Source organism: Plecotus auritus (assembly GCF_963455305.1).
Source record: "Plecotus auritus genome assembly, chromosome: 15".
Lineage (NCBI taxonomy): Eukaryota > Metazoa > Chordata > Mammalia > Chiroptera > Vespertilionidae > Plecotus > Plecotus auritus.
Window position 1 is genome coordinate 12,301,841 of NC_137781.1, and position 19,785 is coordinate 12,321,625.

The following is a 19,785-nucleotide window of genomic DNA, read 5'->3' on the forward strand; positions in this document are numbered from 1 at the left end:
CCCCAGTAGGGGGCATGCGGGAAGCAGCCGATCAATGATTCTCTCTCATCACTGATGTTTCTATCTTTCTCTCTCCCTCTCCCTTCCTCTCTGAAATAAAAACATTAAAAAAAAAATAAGTCCAGATACTGTACTTCTACACGAACGTTGTCTTTCTCTACGGACTGCCCTTCCCTCCACCTCGGTCCCCTCATCCACTCAAGCTCTCGGCTTCAGGGCACTCATTTATTTCACCGTAACCCACCTGCTGCCAGCTTCTTCTTCCTGGCTTCTGCGAGGTCACTCTGGTACGTTTCACAACACTCAGGGATGACTCCGTACAGGCTCACGTCGGGGGAGCGGAGGGCACTCAGTGTTTTACCGACATCGCCGCTCTGCACGGCCTCGTTAATGGCAAAGATTCCTACGGCGACTATCGCGGAAGAGAACTGTTACCGGAGTAGCTTAGGAAGCCCCACATTCGTACACTGGTTCACCTGGCTAGGCCTACTGGCAAGCTGTTCCCCCCACATGCTGATCCGCCTAACACGACATGGAGCACCTCGCCACCCCGCCCTCCACCGAGAGAAGTAAACCAGCGATACGTACACCTCTGTGCTTCCTGGGTGTCTTTGTTGGACTGCCAGATTCCACCTTGAATTTCATCCAACCATAACACAGCGGACTCATCCTGGGTTTCCTATGCACCGTGAAAAGCAACGTAACATTTGGAGCCATTAAATCAGGGCTCGTGGGATAAAGGGGCTTCTGAAACTCGACTAGATATGGAGGAAGTTTCAAACACGTGAGACACATGGAATAGTCAACTGGAAGGAGCAGGAATAAAAAAACCGGTGAAGCCTGGCTGGGGTACTCAGCGGTTGAGCATCGACCCAGGAACCAAGAGGTCGCCAGTTTGATTCCCAGTCAGGGCACAGGCCCGGGTTGTGGGCGCGATCCCCAGTGGGGGGTGTGCAGGAGGCAGTCGATCCATGATTCTCTCTCATCACGGATGTTTTTATCTCTTTCTCCCTCTCCCTTCGTCTCTAAAAAAATCAATAAAAAGGTATTTTTAAAAACTGGTGAAAGATTACGAGAGCAATGCTTCAGATAAAGTGATAAAGATGCGAAGATGAATCCAAGTGGCTCGGGAAGTCAAAAGCAGCGAGAAGGGGCAGAGGGAGCGAACTGGGAAGGAGCCCAGGGGACTTGAGGAAATGTCCGTCTAAGCGTTGCTGTCTGACCACCGGCTAACCAAGCAGACTTCAGAGGACACACAGGATAAAGAGCACAGACTTAACAGAAGGACAAGCCACTAACAAATGAGGACGACAACCCGGGACGACCAGCCCTGAGGAGGGCGAGTGCAATCCGATTTTCAGAGCTGCCCTGTTCTTTTATTTTATTTTTTAATATATTTTATTGATTTTTACAGAGAGGAAGGGAGAGGGATAGAGAGTCAGAAACATCGATGAGAGAGAAACACCTATCAGCTGCCTCCTGCACACCTCCCACTGGGGATGTGCCCACAACCAAGGTACATGCCCTTGACTGGAATCGAACCTGGGACCCTTCAGTCCGCAGGCCGACGCTCTATCCACTGAGCCAAACCGGTTAGGGCTGTTTTATTTTCAAAAACTACAAGACAGCCTGGCCGGTGCGGCTCAGAGGTTGAGCATCGATCTATGAACCAGGAGGTCACGGTTCCATTCCCGGTCAGGGCACATGCCTGGGTTGTGGGCTCGATCCCCAGTGTGGGGCGTGCAGGAGGCAGCCATGCAATGATTCTCTCTCACCATTGATGTTTCTTTCTTTCTCTCTCTCTCTCTCCCTTCCCCTCTGAAATCAATAAAAAATATATTTTTAAAAAAAAAGACATTCTGACCATTCTGACTTAAAAAACTACAAGACATGCATAAAAACAAGAAAGCCTGGTCCAAAAAAGGGGGAAAGCTGACAATCGAAATTGTCTAAATTGATCATGGCAGACAGAGACCTGTGTCAGCTATTTCAAATATGTTCAAAGAACTAAAGCATATAAGAACAAGGTCTCACCAAATAGAGAATGACCAACAAAGAAATCAAAATTATTTTTTTAAAAAAAGAAGAATCAAATGAAGTTTGGGGGTTGTAAAATACAATAACTGAAATAAAAAAAATTCCTAGAGGGACTCAGCAAACTTGAAGATGAGTCCACTGAAAGGATCCAGTCTGAGGAACAGTAAGAAAAAAGAAGGAAGAAAAATGAACAAAGCCTCAGAGACCTGAGGATACCATCGATAATACCCATATATGCAGAATGGAATCCCCAAGACAGGAAGAAGGAAAAAGAGGCAGAAAGAATACTTGAAGGAAGTCGGAATCGACCAATAACAAATACAGAGATGGAATAAGAATCAAAACACATCCTCCAAAAAAACAAAGCCCAAAACACAGGACCACATGGCTTCACTGGTGACTTCTACCAACTGTTTAAAGAAGCTGACACCAATCCTTTACAAACTCTTCTAAAGCAAAGAAGAAGGAAAACTTCCCAATTCATTCCATGAGGTCAGTATTACCCTGACACCAAAGCTAGACCCAAAGATACCACAAGGGAACTACAGGTCAAAGTTAAAGTAAGACCGTTTGCTTGATAAGTTTGGAAATCAGATTATTTTTAAAACCACTTTCAAGATGGCCCAGAGAACGTTACAAGCTAGGCTGAGGCCTAAAAAAGGCTATTCCGTCTAATGTGTGGGCCTGGCAGTGTTAAGCAAATTCCCTCTAACCCCACCCCCATCCTCTGAAAAGTTATTCCACAGCAAACGGAAATGCTTCAAACTCTAGTCACATCCTCTAACAGTTTAACTCCCACAACCCTACCCAAGGGCTCAGAGCATGAGTGAGAGCAGGTACAAGTTAGAGCCTCAATCTAGTTTCCTTTTTTAGACATGGAACCTGGCCTAGTTTATTTTCCCAAAGTCCACTAAGATTCCTTGTGGACTTATACGGCAGCAAAAACAAACATTACCACTGGGGTCTAGACAGAATCACTACAGCCAGGCCCCCCGTTAGAGATTCTGAATAAGCAGAAACAAGAGTATAAATCTTAGGAATCTGCATTTTTAAAATAACTTTTCAAACGTTCTGATGATCAGCCAAGTTTGGGGAGAACTGCCCAGCCGGCATGGCTCAGTGGTTGAGCGTCGACCCAGGATTCGATTCCCGGTCAGGGCACGTGCCAGGGTTGGGGGCTCGATCCCCACCAGGGCGGGTGCAGGAGGCAGCCGATCAATTAATCTTTCTCATCATTGATGTTTCTCTCTCTCTCCCACCCCCTTCCTCTCTGAAATCAATAAAAATATATTTTTAAAAAAAATGTTTGGGAAGAACTAATCCAATTGATCCAAAATTGATTATCAGAGACAGAGACCTCCATTGATAGCTTTCCCACAGCCAACTGCTTCTCTCCTGAGTAACATCAGTTGATCCCTTTGTCTCAATTTCCTGGCTACAAAACAAGAGTTATGATTCACTCTCACTCCAGGATCAACTGACACTCAGCACATTAATGTGCCTCTTTTTTTTAAAAAAATATTTTATTAATTTTTTTACAGAGAGGAAGGGAGAGGGATAGAGAGTTAGAAACATCGATGGGAGAGAAACATCAATAAGCTGCCTCCTGCACACCCCCCACTGGGGATGTGCCCGCAACCAAGGTACATGCCCTTGACCGGAATCGAACCCGGGACCCTTCAGTCCGCAGGCCGACATTCTATCCACTGAGCCAAACCGGTTAGGGCATTAATGTCCTCTTATATGAAGCACGGTACTGGCTGCATTTACATGATCAGGACATGGTGATGTTAACTACTCTGATGACAAGGGAATCAAAGGAGATTTATCGACATTATAATATTACCACACCCCTCCCCCCCAACCCCTGGGGGTCGGGGTACAGAAGCTGCAGTCACACAGATGCCTTGGTCTGTTTGTCTGTCTTTGGATTCCCAGAGTCTAACCCCCTGAATTAAGAATTTCCCTCAGCTGTTCCACCTGCTATGAGAACCTCACTGCAGGGATCTTTAAGTTAAAAAAAAAAAATTGTGGTCCTCCCTACGTAATTGCTGTTAGGAAGAACTTAAAAGGAGACTAATTATAATTAGAAAAACAGAGGTAAGGATGCTTTCATCATGCAACTGATATCTGAGGGCCGACTACACACTAACTCCCTACTCAGCAACAGCATAAACAGAGGTATAAATCTTGTCCACTTCTTCAACAAACTAGCTGAGAGGCAAGACAAACTTTTTAAAAGATGGGTTCGTGTTACAATTATGTTGGAAAACTTTTATGTTCAGATCAGCATTATTTCCAGTAGCCATAAAGTGGAAACAAGTCATATTTCCATCAACTCATTAATGGAACAATATTCTAAACAATGGAGCATTATCCAACAATAAAAAGAGATAAAGTAGCCCTAGCCAGTTTGGCTCAGTGGATAGAGCATCGGCTTGCGGACTGAAGGGTCCCAGGTTCGATTCCAGTCAAGGGCACATGACCGGGTTGCGGGCTCCAATGGCGGGTGTGCAGGAGGCAGCTGATCAATGATTCTCTCTCATCATTTTGTTTCTCTCTCTCATCATTGGTGTTTCTATCTCCTTCTCCCTCTCCCTTCTTCCCTGAAATCAATAAAAAAAATTTTTTAAAGAGGGATGAAGTACTAACACATGCTACAACTTGGGTAAACCAAGCTAAGTTAAAGAAGCCAGTCACAAAGAACCTCACACTGCAGTATTCCATTTATACTGAAGAGGCAAAGAATAGACTGGTGGCTGCCTGGGGCTGGAGAGATTGAGGGGAAATGAGGAGTGGCGACCATGAGTGCTGGCTTTCTTTTGGGGGTGATGAAAATGTTCTAAAATTGGTTATGGTGATGGTTGCACAATTCTGTGAATAGACTAAAAACCACTGAATTGTACACTTTAAAGTGATGAGCTGTATGGTAAATGAATTATATCTCAATAAACCTGTTAAAAAACAACAATCCTCTGTGGCATGATGTACTAAAGCTTTCATGTATCATCCTATATAATAAAAGCCTAATATGCTAATGATATGCTAAGGCCACTCAACCACTCGCTATCACGTGCACTGACCATCAGGGGACAGACAGTCGAATGGATGACCAGTCACTATGATGTACACTGACCACCACGGGGCAGACACTCCAACCAGTAAGTTAGCTTGCTGCTGGGGTCCGGCTGATCAGGACTGAGCGAGACGGGCTGGACACGCCCTGGAGCCCTCCCAAGGTCCTTCCCCAGCTGGCCAACCTCCCGCGTCCCCCCCCCCCCCAGCCCGTATCATGCACCGGTGGGGTCCCTCAGCCTGGCCTGCGCCCTCTTGTAATACGGGACCCCTCAGGGGGATGTTGGAGAGCCCATTTTGGCCCGATCCCGCTCAATGCAGGAGCTGCCCCCTGGTGGTCAGTGCGTTCTCACAGGGGGAGCGCTGCTCAGTCAGAAGCTGGGCTCATGGCTGGCGAGCGCAGTGGCAGTGGCGGGAGCCTCTCCTGCCTCCGCGGCAGCACCAAGGATGTCCGACTGACAGCTTAGGCCCACATGGGGAGCGGGCCTAAGCCGTCAGTTGAACATCCCCCAAGGGCTCCCAGACTGCGAGAGGGCGCAGGCCAGGCTGAGGGACCCCCCGTGAGTGCACGATTTCGTGCACTAGGCCTCTAATATTACATATATGTATTTGCTATGCCCCACAAATTCCCCTTCTAAATGTCTTTCTACTAGAAATGCATGCATATTTACCAAAAGACACGTGCTAAAATATTCACAGTACTATTTGCAATAGCCAAAAGGTGGGAAACATCCAAAGATTCACCAATAACAGAATATCTAATCACACAATGAAATCGTACACAGCAATGATAATGAAGACACTATTGCAGCATGCAACCATGTGGGCAGATTTCACTAACACTATGCTGGGCAGAAGCCAGACACAGAAGAGGGTATAATATGTGATCTCACTTAAATACAGTTCAAAAAGGCAGAAACCCACTGTGGTGTCAGAATCAGGATGGTGGTTACGGACAGATGGTGGAAGGGTTTATAAAAATGGTACAGGGCATGAGCCTGGTTCTGCTGATGCTTTTTATAACCTGCATACCAATTACACACGTATGCTCACATTCAAAAATTTATACAACCATATATGTATATGACAGCATTTTTGGTTGTGGGGTGTTTTTTTTCTAAATATGTTTTTATCAGAGGCCCAGTGCATGAAATTTGTGCACTCAGAGCTGGTCCCTCAGCCTGGCCTGTGCCCTCTCGCAGTCCGGGACCCCCTCGTTCCTTACTACCTGCTGGCTTGCTGCTCCTTAGCGCTGCCGTGGAAGTGGGAGAGGCTCCCGTCGCCGCTGCGCTCGCCAGCAGTGAGCCCAGCTTCTGGCAGAGTGGTGCTCCCCCCATGGCAGTGCACTGACCACCAGGGGGCAGCTCCTGCATTGAGCATCTGACCCCTGGTGGTCAATGTGCGCCTTAGCAACTGGTCGTTCTGCCATTCGGTGGATTTGCGTATTAGGCTTTTATTATAGAGGATTGATTTCAGAGAGGAAGGGAGAGGGAAAGAGAGATAGAAACATCAATGATGAGAGAGAATCACTGATCGGCTGCCTCCTGTACAGCCCCACTGGGGATTGAGCCTGCAATCTGGGCATGTGCCCTTGGCTGGAATTGAACCTGGGACCCTTCAGTCCGCAGGCCGACACTCTATCCACTGAGCCAAACCAGCTAGGGCTGACTTATGCATTTTGGGGTCTTGTATTTCAATGCAGAATTTACTTAGAGGCAGGGAGATGTGTTGACAAACAACAACAACAACAAAAAAGCCAAATGTGTGAAACAGCAAAGCTTCCAAGAGGCAGAGTCTATGTCCCTCACCCCTGTGTCCCTACAGAGCTCTGAATGTGAGGTGCCCAGGAGCAGTCCCGGAGGGAATCAGGGGAGGCGTCACTCCTGTATCTTGGTGCTTGGAGGGAGGAAGTTCTCGGAACAGAAGCGACACTTTCGATGCCACTCACCTGGGCTTTCTCTCTCTTTGCTCGGATCAGCGTGTCTTGGTAATGCTGGGCCACTTCTGCCAGGACGCCCTCCAGTTTGGCTGCAGGAATCTGCAGGGCCTGCAGGGTCTTTTGGGCATCCCCTTCGTCCAGGGCTTCATTAATTAAGCCGATGGCTAAAATCCCTGAAGATGAAGAAACAAAGGTCATTTCTTTAAGACATTCCAGAAACAAATCAGTCTGTAAGCATGCTAAGTACGCATAAATCCACCCAAGCACTGCCATGATTCAAACCGTAATTTGTCATCCATAATATTGAGCAGCATGGTCTCTTTAAATTTAGTGTTTGTTTCATTCAAAATAAATGGCCTTATACCCACATTCCTATTGAAAGCTCAAGTCCTCTTGTTTTATGTATAACTGCTCTCACTTAAAAGTGTGAAGATTTTGCCCAGCGGCATGGCTCAGTGGTTGAGTGTCAACCTATGAACCAGGAGGTCACGGTTTGATTCCCAGTCAGGGCACATGCCTGGTTTGTAGGCTCCATCCCCGGTGGGGGATGTGCAGGAGGCAGCCTATCAGTGATTCTCGCTCATCATTGATGTTTCTAGCTCTCTCTCCCTTCCTCTCTAAAATCAATTTAAAAAATATATTTTTTAAAGTGTGAAGATTTTGATGAAACTGGCTTTATAGTATAGTTTTCAGGTACATTTCAAAGTGTAGTCACAACCATTCTTGACTTACAAAAAGTCAGAGTTCAAGGGATCTCAAACAGTCACTTAATTCACTATTATTGTAGGAAAAAGAGGAGGCTTAGGGATTTCTCCCAAGATCATACAGCACAAGTGGTAGACCAAGGACCCAAGCCCGAGGCACCCCGCTCCATGGCAAGGTTCTTCCCACTAAATCAGTGGACTATGTCTCACAAGGAATACACAGTAAACTACGAACGTTCACTCCCATGGCATCTCAGTCAGCTGTGCTACTTCAGCAAGGACTGCGTGCAATCAAAACTGGCTGGTCTTTGCCTGGAAAAGGGCCTCTAGGGCAGTGGTTCCCAACCTTTTTGTGGTCTCGCCCCACCGAAGCATCTCTGAAATCCCGATGCCACCCCCGTGACATATAATTCTTTTTTTTTTTAATATATTTTATTGATTTTTTTTACAGAGAGGAAGGGAGAGGGCTAGAGAGTTAGAAACATCGATCAGCTGCCTCCTGCACACCTCCTACTGGGGATGTGCCTGCAACCAAGGTACATGCCCTTGACCGGAATCGAACCTGGGACCTTTCAGTCCACAGGCCGATGCTCTATCCACTGAGCCAAACCGGTTAGGGCATATAATTCTTATTATTCAAAAAGTGAGCTCCTATTCACGTGGACGAAGCCTCAAAGGCCATGAACTTGGTCTAAACAAGCTGCCAAAGAACATGGCACCCATGCGAGAGAAAAATAAAAGAACGGAAGGACAGTTGAAGGACTGAGGAAGAAATTGTTAAAAAAAAAAATAATAATAAGATGAAGTGATATAAAAATAGCAAATAAAGTTCCAAAACATATACTAGAGAACTGAAATGCATAATTACGTCACAATATATGAGGACCCTAGAATCATACGAAATACATAAAATTCACTGTTAATAACTCATTCTCGAATTGCTCCCCTTAAGAATCAAATTGCCCCCATGTTGGACGTATGCCCCACGTTGGGAACCACTGCTGTAAACCCTTAGCATTTCCCAAGTGACAAGAATAACTTTGTCATTCATGGCGGGCCCCTGGAACCACCCCTGAGTGTACCCTAGCCAGGTGAGTCTGGGGGGCCCCTAGGTAGTTTCAGGAGGGGGGCTGGCCGTGCTGGAAAGGCCAACCATGTGATCAGAAGACTGGGGCTTTGAGCCATGTGATACGTTAGCCCAGTCTCCCCATCTCCAGGGAGGGGAGGTGGTCTGGAAATTAAGTTCAATTACTAGTACATAGCCAATGATACAATCATCGTTTGTCTGTAAGGAAGCCCCGATAAAAATTCTGGCTCCCCGAAGCTCAGGTGAGCTTACCCGGCTGTGCTACACATCGCTGTGCTGGCAGGGGGCACAGCCTGAGGATGCCCTGCCCGACACCGCCCCCAGGGCTCTTCCTTCCGTTGGTCCCGATTTGTATCCTTTTCTAATAAAACTAGAATCGTAAGTAGAGCACTTTGCTGAGTTCTGAGAGTCAACCTAGGATATTACTGAACCTGAGTGGGTGGAGGAAACACCTGAATTTATAGCAAGTGTTCAGAAATGTGGTGACCTGCCGAAACCAGTTTGGCTCAGTGGATAGAGCAGCCGTGGGCAAACTACGGCCCGCGGGCTGGATCCGGCCCATTCGGCTGTTCTATCCGGCCCGCGGAGCCGAAAGAGCGGAGGGTTCTCTTGCTCTCCCCTCCGCTCCTTTACTTTGAATTTATATTAGTTCACACAAACACTCCATCCATGCTTTTGTTCCGGCCCTCCGTCCAGTTTAAGAACGAATTGTGGCCCTCGAGTCAAAAAGTTTGCCCACCCCTGGGATAGAGCGTCGGCCTGTGGACTGAAGGGTCCCGGGTTCGATTCCGGTCAAGGGCATGTACCTTGGTTGCGGGCACATCCCCAGTGGGGGGTGTGCAGGAGGCAGCTGATCGATGTTTCTCTCTCATCGATGTTTCTAACTCTCTATCCCTCTCCCTTCCTCTCTGTAAAAAATCAATAAAATATATTTAAAAAAAGAAAAAGAAAAGAAAAAAAAAGAAATGTGGTGACCTGAGAGGTCCAGAGCTCATAGCTGATGCCTGAAGTGGCAGGATTGTGCCCTCAACCTATCAACACGACCCAACTCCAGGAAGCTAGTGTCAGAGCTACCTGTTATAATAGCACTTAAAAATAAAAAATCATGTTCAATTCATCTCCTGAAAAAAAAAAAAAAAAAAAATATATATATATATATATATATATATATATACTTTAAAATTTCAGAGAGGAAGGGAGAGGGAAAGAAAGATAGAAACATCAACAATGAGAGAGAATCATTGATCGGCTGCCTCCTGCACGCCCCCTACTGGGGATTAAGCCCACAACCCAACCCGGGCATGTGCCCTTGACCAGAATCGAACCCAGGACCCTTCAGTCTATAGGCCGACACTACCCACTGAGCCAAACCAGCCAGGACCATCTCCTGAAATTTTTAGTTATGACCTACATACCTAATTATAGCAGTTGCCTGGTGTTTTGAAAATAATATCCAACCTTAGCTTTTGAGTTATACATATATTTCAGTTTTCAACCCCCGCCCCCAGGAGTCATGGTTAGAACCGGCTCATGGCATCACGCCGCCTTGCACCGTGACACATGGGGGGATGGGACCGGGTTACTCACTCTCGTGCTCCTCCTGCACCACCAGATTGACGTGGTCCACGCAAGCCTGGATGTCGTTCCACGTAATAAACTCGTTCTTCTCTGAATGTGCCTGGTCTTTCAGCTTCATCAGCTCATCGAGATACCTGCCCCATCCCCCATAACAAAGACAATGAAGTGCAACAGAATAAAAGGGACCTTCGGGATCACTGTGGGTGACAGAATGACAAGACGTGGGGGGGGGGGGGGGGTCAAGGGCAAGGGAGGGAACAGTGGGCAAAGTATCCAAGAACACAGACAGTTAAGGTACCCCAACAGTTTTGATATATTCTAGAGGCCAGCTCCAGGACTGAGTTACCTTAAAGAAAATGGGAAAATGTAAGGATATCACCTATTCTTAACAGCCTCTCAATTCCAAGGAAGACCAACTCTAGAATCAGAGAGAGGCAGCAGCTCCGAGATAAGGAAATAAGGCCACCCGCCAGCTAGGAAATGTAGGAGGAATGATGTATCCAGTCCTCATTCAGCAGCTCTTACTGAAGTACCGATTTAGGCAAGGATTATCAAGGGTCAAACTATTAAGTCAGTGGTTAATTTGTGCATGTTCATGGTGCAAAAGGTGCAAAGAAATTATGATCTGGTGAGAGATAAACAGGGATATCCGTTGGAGGGATGAGCTGTCCCCTAAAGACCAATTATTAATGGCAGGACAGTAGATTTCACAGGAGTCTTGATATGAGAAACACACATTACCAAAAATGTTCAACTAAATCTCGACATGCCTTTAGACATAATTTCCAATTTACAGGAATAAGACAAGTATTCGAAAGCAACCAGGACCAGAAGGTGGGGCATTTTATAGGCCAGCTGGCCCCATCTCTCTGACAAATCAGTGTCGTGAAGAAAGGGACAATTCTGGGCTCAAAGACACCGAAGGGACACAACCGGACCGGATCCTGGTTTGAACAAACCAGCTGAAGAGTCTTGGAACAAGTGAGGAAGTATGAAGGTGGACTCGATTCAGCGGGTGCTCCAGAATATTACGGCTTTTGTCAGGGTACATGGTAAAGTATAAAATGAATAGAAATAGAAAAAAAAGACGATCACAGAGACCGTGAAGAAAACCAGAGCTGATGGCTGACCCACAGTGGAGGTGCCAGCCGTCAGGGGGTCCAGCCCATGCGGCACCCACCGCTGACAGTTCTCCTCTTCAATGTTGGTCAGGCCCGTCACTGAACTGCTCAGCTGCTTCCACACCGTGTTCATGTCTCCTGACTCCAGCGCCCGGTTGATGAGGGCCACGGACGACAGCATCTCCACTGCCACGGAGAGCTCGGGGTGGGTGAGGCTATGCTGCACAGAGAGCGAGAGGCGGACAGAGTGAGAGACGCGAAGGAGTCCCGAGGCATCTGAGTTTCTGGTTAAAAACTTGGTGTCCCTAACTACACCACGATGTGGGTGTTCACTTCCCTCCCGCTGCTTTCTGTTTTGTTTTGTGTGTTTTTTTATTGTTTTCAGAGAGGAAGGGAGAGGGAGAGAGAGCTAGAAACATCAATGATGAGAATCCCTGATCGGCTGCCTCCTGCATGCCCCTTACTGGGGATCAAGCCTGCAACCTGGGCATGTGCCCTGACTGGGAATCACACTGTGACCTCCTGGCTCATAGGCTGACGCTCAACCACTGAGCCACGCCAGCTGGGCCCTCCCGTTGGGTTTTGCTCACAAACGGGGCAGGCCCAGCTCACTTACTTCAGGACTCTGTTGCTGCAGCGTAGCCAGCTCCTTCTGATAAAGATCGGCAGCAAATGGATACACCTGGGGCAGCTGGGCTTCGGGGTTCATTAGTTCCAGAACAGTCTTCTCAGCCACGCCCTTCTGGATGGCAGCGTTGATGGCTGCCACGGCTGCCAGCCCTGGCAGAGAACGGGGTCAGAAACATGGTTGGCTGGGGGAGCCCCCAGGGGAAGGAGACGCCAGCTGTCACAGAAGGAAGTTACGCTCTGCGGATGACCTGCTGGCCACGCCACCCGAAGTGGAACTCCCATCTTAGAGAGCAGTCTCCTTTCAGGGAGCGAACTATAGGGATGCGAACTGTATGGCAACAAAGCCAGTTAATAAAAGCGGCCTCCTCGCCTAGACCCTCTTTCTGCTTCAGATCACCCGCGGCCAGCACTACTCTCCCTGAAACCTCCTCCTTCCTCTGTGGCCACCAGCAAGGCACCAGCTTCTTCAGCTGCCACTCAACGCTCTCCACCCTCTTCCCAAGCCTTGACCTCACACCGCCCAGCACCAAACACCTCCAGAAACCTGATCCCAAGCGCTGTCCTTCCATACACCTCTTACCTTCGGTCCCTCTGCTCACACCTCCTCCCCCCTGTGGCCCCACGTTAGCACATAGCGGACCAGTGGTTTCACTGCTAGCTTTACCCAGTGGCCAGGGAAGTGTCTATTGGACGAGTACAAAAAGCGTTTTACATGAATGTTCCAGGCACGCTTTAAAATTAAATACCCATTGCATTTTGAAGTTGCTTATTACATGTTCTTACAAGCTACTATCTTTTTAAAATATGATGCTTTGTAAAACACTGTGGAATATGAAAACATGAGAATTCTCGTGATCTGTCCGCAATGTGGTAGGAACAGCCTTCTCCTCTTTCATCCTCCAAATCTCACCAATCAATCCCCGACTCTGGCCTGCTGCAGGCGTTTCCCTGACCAGCCGCGGTGCTGTCTCACTCAGGGGAGCCACTGTGATGGGAGGAACCCCACTGCCAGAGGCGCCTGGTGGTGGATTACGGCGAGGAGGCTGGGGTGGCGCGAAGGGTGACCTCAGACCCCCAATGCCATGAAGCCACTTCCCTCCCCGCCGCAGGAGCCCCGGAGCCCAGCGGGGCGTACTTCTCTGGTACTGCTGGGCGGCACTGTTGGCGGCATCCACCGCAGCCTGGAGCTCCTCCTTCTGCAGGGCATCCGCCTGACCGCCCTGAGGACAGCAAAGGACGTTCCTGTCAACATGACCCGCCTCCGCCTCCAGCCACATTCTCCTCCCGCCGCCGCAGGAACAGGGACAGAGAGCCACGGGGCAAGTGGCGGCCCTGGCCACGCCGGGGCGTGGAGTGACTTTCTGGATACCAGTCCATTTAGAGAAATGTTTTGTGAGAAGCATCAAAACGTCCTGAGATAAGTGTTTACAGAATCACTAGCACGTTTATGCTACTTACTCTGGCCAATACACACTGCGGCTTTGTAACATGTATGCTTGCCCTTTTTTGGACAAAAGAGAGAGCCCCTCATATCTGTTCTGAAACCTGCCCCCTCTCCCCCCAAGAACAGTCACACACAGTCTGCTGCACAGCGAGCACCTCCCCAGAGGACACACTGAGGTGGTTTTTTAAAGTAGAAATTCCTGAAGTGAGAGTGTAAAAAACTCAGGTTTCCCGATGGCTTTGGTGGGGGACGAAGGGGAAGGCTTCGGGTGAAGGGGTGGTTAGATTCCGAAGGCGGGTATTCCTTATTTTCAGGGGGTTTCCAACTCTAAAACCAAACGCAGCTGAAGACAATGTGTACTTTACCTGAGGACATTTTATTTATTGGTTTATTTTAAAAAACAGCTTTCTTTTTAAATATATTTTTATTGATTTCAGAGAGGAAGGGAGAGGGAGAGACAGAAACATCAATGATGAGAGAATCACTGATCGGCTGCCTCCTGCATGCCCCTTGACCAGAATAGAACGCAGGACCCTTCAGTCCACAGGCCCACGCTCTATCCACTGAGCCAAACCAGCCAGGGCTGCTGAGGGCATTTTAAAAATCTAACTTAACCCCAGCTGGTTGGGCTCAGTGGATAGAGCGTGGGCCTGTGGACCGAAGGATCCCGGGTTGGATGCCTCGGTTGCAGGTTCCTCCCCGAACCAGGCCCTGGTCGGGGCTCGTGCAGGAGGCAACCAATTGATGTGTCTCTCTCACATGGATGTTCCTCTCTGTCTTTCCCTCTCTCTTCCACTCTCTCTAAAAATCAATGGAAAAATATCCTCGGTGAAGGTTAAAAAACAACAGAAAATAAATAAAAGTAAAAACCTAATTTATATGTAGGAGAAAAAGTTACACTAGAAAAAGATGGCTCAGAAGTGTCTTTAACACGACAGCACGGGTTCAGGCGGAGGTGCGCAAACCCCGCAGGCTGGCCCCGGGTCTTCTCACCTGTCGCTTCTGCTGCCTGTCACTCAGGAGCTGCTTCAGGTACCACTCGCTGTTCTGCTGCTGCAGCCCACGGAGGCCCAGCGCCGGGGACTGCAGAACCCGGAACAGGGCCAGGGCGCCTCCCTGATCCAAAGCCAGGTCTACGTTCGCTAACGCAGAAAACGCTGCGGAGGAAGAAGGCAAGCGCTTGAGAAAACACTGCGTTAACATTAATAGCCCAGGATGGTTTTCCTTCCCCCAAACCAACCTCTCCACTCAGATTAGGGAACAGAATCAGGCCGCCTTTGTTCTGGGCCGTCACGGCCGCCTAAGATCTGGGGACTGGAAAGAGCCTTGAAGCCATCGAGCTCCCAGGGGCTCCTGCCAGGCTGTTCATCAGAGGTAACAGATTCCTGGAGCACGCAAGCCCCGGGCCTGCTTAAAAGCTTCCAGATGCAGACAGCCTGGCACCGCTGTGGGAGCAAAGTCAGAGGCACCAATCGACACGAACACAGGCCCAAGTTCCCTCTGAAATGCCAAGTGGTTGTCTAGTGCAAACCGCTACACAGGGGAAGGCCTCCCACAGAAATGGACCACATCTTCGGACAATTTTGTTTCAAAACTATTGTCAGGGAGAACGAGGAGGGTGGAGGAGAGTCAAGGACCTGGTGACGGAGGAGATCGGACTTGGGGTAGTGAGCACACAATCGAGTGTGCAGATGCCCTACGATCAAGCTGTACACCTGAAACTTACAGACCGTTATTAACCAATTGTTACCCCAAAAATTTAATTATGAAGTTTGAAAACTGGCCTGGCCTGAGTGGCTCAGTGGTTGAGTGTCGATCTATGAACCAGGAAGTCACGGTTAGATTCCTGGTCAGGGCCCGGGTTGCAAGTTGGATCCCTAGTAGTGGGTGTGCAGGCGGCAGCCAATCAGTGATTCTCATCATTGATGTTTCTCTCTCTCTCTCTCTCCCTCTCCCTTCCTCTCTGAAATCAATAAAAAAATATATTTTAAAAAAATTGTGTGGTTTAGTCTACTGTGCTGTGGGGAATTTGAAAGGCGTGTATATTGCCCTAGCTGGTTTGGATAGAGCGTCGGCCTGCGGACTGAAGGGTCCCAGGTTCGATTCCAGTCAAGGGCACGTGCCTGGGTTGCAGGCTTAATCCCCCGTCGGGGGCGTGCAGGAGGCAGCAGATCAATGACTCTTTCTCATCATTGATGTTTCTACCTCTCTCTTCCTCTCTGAAATCAATAAAAATATATTTTAAAAAATAAAATAAGCTGGAATAGGTACTAAGGTCAGAATTAAATTAAATCTTGAATGGCACGTACAATTCGGATTAGAAAAGAGATAAGACATGAAGGCCTTAAGTAGAGAGATTAGATGATTTTTTAAAAAAGCAATAATAATACTAATATTGGGCACTTACTAAGTACCAGGCAGTTTACATACATTGTCTCATCACCTGCATGATTCTATGCTCCAGGTGCCCAATGCCACACCGCTGTTAAGGACAAGAGACCAAACCCCAGGTCTGTCCAGCTCCAGAGCCAGATTTTTTTTTTTAAAATATGTTTTATTGATTTTTTACAGAGAGGAAGAGAGAGGGATAGAGAGCTAGAAACATCGATGAGAGAGAAACATCGTTCAGCTGCCTCCTGCACACCCACCACCGGGGATGTGCCCGCAACCAAGGTACATGCTCTTGACTGGAATCGAACCCGGGACCCTTCAGTCCGCAGGCCGACGCTCTATCCACTGAGCCAAACAGGTCAGGGCAAGAGCCAGATTCTTAATGAGTCATGAAATGAACAGAATAAACATCGGAGACGACGGGGTAAACGGGTCTCTATGGAGTTGTACACTAAGGTCTGCATTTGGTCTGGCAAGTCATTAGGAACCGATGCAGGCTCTTGAGCGGAAGAGAGACAAAAGGAAAACAACACTTTCAAGAAATTAATTTTCTCAAAAAAGAAAGAAAGAAATTAAATTTCTCAAAAGTGTGAAACACATATGCAAATATCAATAGTACAATCTCATTTGTGTTTAAATATATGTTTTGAAAGGGATGTGCATAAAAAATCAATAGTGGTTATTTCTAGGTGATAGGGGTCTGGTTTTTTGTTTATTGTTTACCTCTAGATAAGTTGTACTAGTCTTTAAAAGAAAAACAAAGCTATTACTTTAAAAATGAAAAGAATAAAACTGCTCTTCAGGGGTTTCACATGTATAACACAGGGTGAAAGAGTGAAACAAGCCAAAATGATCAGGCTAGATCCGGGGTTCCCACCCTTTTGTGGCCACGCCCCCCCTAAGCATCTCTAACATCCTGATGCCCCCTGTGACCTATCATTCTCATTATTCAAAAAGTGAGCGCTTATTCACGTGGAGGAAGCCTCAAAGGCCATGAACTTGGTCTAAACAAGCTTCCCAAGAACATGGCATCCATGAGAGAGAAATAAAAGAAAGAAAGGGCAGTGGAAGGACTGAGGAAGAAATCACTAAGAAATTGTTTAAAAATAATAATATGAAGTGATATGAAAAAATAGCAAATAAAGTTTCAAACATATAACAGAACTGAAATGCATAACTATGTCACAATATATATTTATATACTATATATGAGGCCCCTAGAACCATAAGAAGTGCAAAAAATTCACAGTTAATAACTCATTCTCGAATTGTCCTCCTAAACATCGAATTGCCTCCCTGTGGGGCATGTGGGGACCACTGGTCTAGAAGCTCCAGCAATGAGAGCGGGTGGGGTGAGGACCCCCTGAGGACAGCGGCAGCTAACAGAAGACACGCATACAAAACACAGTCATCAGCAGCAGTTCCTAGACAAGCCCACGAATGCCTACAGTAAATAAACTAAGTCCTCGTCCAGAACAGATCAACACTCACATTCCTGTGCTATCCCCTCAGCTGCCTGGCTCAGGGTCACACTTACTGTTGACTTTGTTTACGTTGCCTTGAATTTCAGCTTGAGTGAGCAGCTCCTCGTAAACGTCCCGCTCTCTCTCCGAGTTTTCCGTCTGAAAACGAGTTAAAAGTGTAATTAGATTAGCTCAGCTCTCTAAGGAGACCACGGAGAGACACTGAGCTCCTCCCCCACCGGAACAGAACCAAGAGCAAGAAAAGGAGGTGCCTTAAAATCCGTAGTAAAGCCCTAGCCGGTTTGGCTCAGTGGATAGAGCGTCAGCCTGCAAACCGAAGGGTCCTGGGTTCAAATTTGACCAAGGGCACGTACCTCAGCTGCAGGCTCCTCCCCGGCCCAGGCACTGGTTGGGGCACATGCAGAAGGCAACCAATCAATGTGTTTCTTTCACATCCATGTTTTACTCTGTCTCTCCCTCTCTCTTCCACTCTCCCTAAAATCAATGGAGCCCTAGCTAGTCTGGTTTGGTGGTTCCGCCTATGGACTGAGGGTCCCAGGCTCGATTCCTGGTCAAAGGCACATGCCCGGGTTGTGAGCTCGATCCCCCAATCAATGATTCTCTCTCATCACTGATATTTCTCTCTCTCTTTCCCTTTCATTTCCTCTCTGAAATCAATAAAAATATATTTTAAAAAATAATAAATCAATCTATAATAATAAAAGTGTAATATGCTAATTAGACCAGACAGCCGAACGACCTTCCTGACATCCTGTCGGATGACCTTCTGGATGAAGCCAGGGCTGCGAGGGCCGAGGCAAGCCGCTGCAGCTGTGAGGGCTGAGCTCCTTGCACGAATTTCATGCATTGGGCCTCTAGTAAATAAATAAAAATCAATAGAAAAAATATCCCTGGGAGAGGATTTAAAAAAAATAGAATAAATTCCATAGTAGAGAACGAAGTGGATTGCTACAGGACTACAACTAAAGCATAAAAAGCACGTCCACTTAAGGACTAGCCCTAGGTTCTCCCAGCGCCGGGCAGGCGAGAGAAGGAAGCTCCGGTGAACCTGTCCTGCCCCCTCGTGAGCACACGGCCCTGCCTCAGACTGAGCAGAACGGGCCCATCCAGGGAACAGCTCTCAGACACGCTCATTGGTTTGCACAAAATTCAAGAAGAAAGTAGAAGTCAAAGTGGAATCGGAGGCCAAAAGACTACATCCTGTGTAAACCCATTTCATTTATATGAATTTCCCGGGGGAAAATCTATAGTGATAAAAACAGATTGGTAGGTGACTGGGGTCAGGGGTGAGGTGTGGGGGACAGTCTTTTACTATGGGGGCCTGGGAAGTTTTGGATGATGGTTCCCCACATATATTTGTCAACACTCATCAAACCGTACACTTAAAATGAGTGAATTCCACTCTCCTGTACATTATACCTCAATAAAACTGATTTTTAAAATCAAACGAGAAAAGAACATAAACCAGTTAGAAAGAAGAGATGTTCCATTTTTACCCTGTTTCTGGCATTGGTCATTTTGTCGTGCTTGGCCTGGTAGAGGACATCCTGGTAGGTGGAAGCCAAGGACTCTTCAAGATTGACAAGCATGGCGTTGGGGTTTTTCAAAGCTGTAAATGTGTCAGCTGGAATTCTACGGTCCACAGCTTCGTTAATAGCGATAACGGCAGCATGTACTAAAAATAAATTAAAAACACAGAACACCGACTGATATAAAGGATATACGTTACACATACAAAACCACCCGGCAACACATTACAGAGGGGGCTTGTTTTCATAGAGCAGTAACACCTGGGGTTGGAGGAATGGCTCCCCGGGTCCTGTAAGTCCGGTCCCTTCCTTAGGGTGCACAAAGCCACAGTTCTGAGCCACATTCGGGGAGCGGAATTTGGAAACTCACAGGGAAATAGCCACAAGGGAGCCTGGCCAGGAGCATGTGTTAGGGAAATGCTCACCATTCACCATGTAAATCCTATAAAAATGTAAGCACCTCGCCCTGGCTGGTTTGGCTCAGTGAATAGAGCATCAGCCTGCGGACTGATGGGTCCCAGGTTCGAGTCCAGTCAAGGGCACATGCCTGGGTTGCAGGTTTGATCCCCACTGGGGGACGTGCAGGAGGCAGCCAATCAATGATTCTCTCTCATCACTGATGTTTCTATCTCTCTTTCCCTCTCCCTTCCTCTCTGAAATCAATAAAGATATATTTAAAAAAAAAAAAAAAGCACCTCAAAGAGGCACTGAAATGTGGACCTCGCTGTCTAAGTGTTTGTATTATAATCAAAATCAATCACTTATT

The 19,785-nt window shown here is 47.5% G+C and overlaps 1 protein-coding gene across 1 annotated transcript in view; it reads right to left on the reverse strand.

The window, feature by feature from the left end:
- The window catches only part of IQGAP1 (IQ motif containing GTPase activating protein 1), a 108,369-nt gene that overhangs the window by 30,195 nt on the left and 58,389 nt on the right, over positions 1-19,785 (reverse strand). The window contains exons 8-17 of the mRNA XM_080651850.1: positions 18,987-19,165; positions 17,544-17,628; positions 14,609-14,772; positions 13,307-13,391; positions 12,158-12,321; positions 11,601-11,761; positions 10,430-10,554; positions 7,061-7,224; positions 589-679; positions 245-412 (exon numbers count right to left, since the gene is read on the reverse strand). Coding sequence (XP_080507976.1) covers positions 245-412; positions 589-679; positions 7,061-7,224; positions 10,430-10,554; positions 11,601-11,761; positions 12,158-12,321; positions 13,307-13,391; positions 14,609-14,772; positions 17,544-17,628; positions 18,987-19,165 — 1,386 coding nt within the window. The remainder of the gene's footprint in view (positions 1-244; positions 413-588; positions 680-7,060; positions 7,225-10,429; positions 10,555-11,600; positions 11,762-12,157; positions 12,322-13,306; positions 13,392-14,608; positions 14,773-17,543; positions 17,629-18,986; positions 19,166-19,785) is intronic.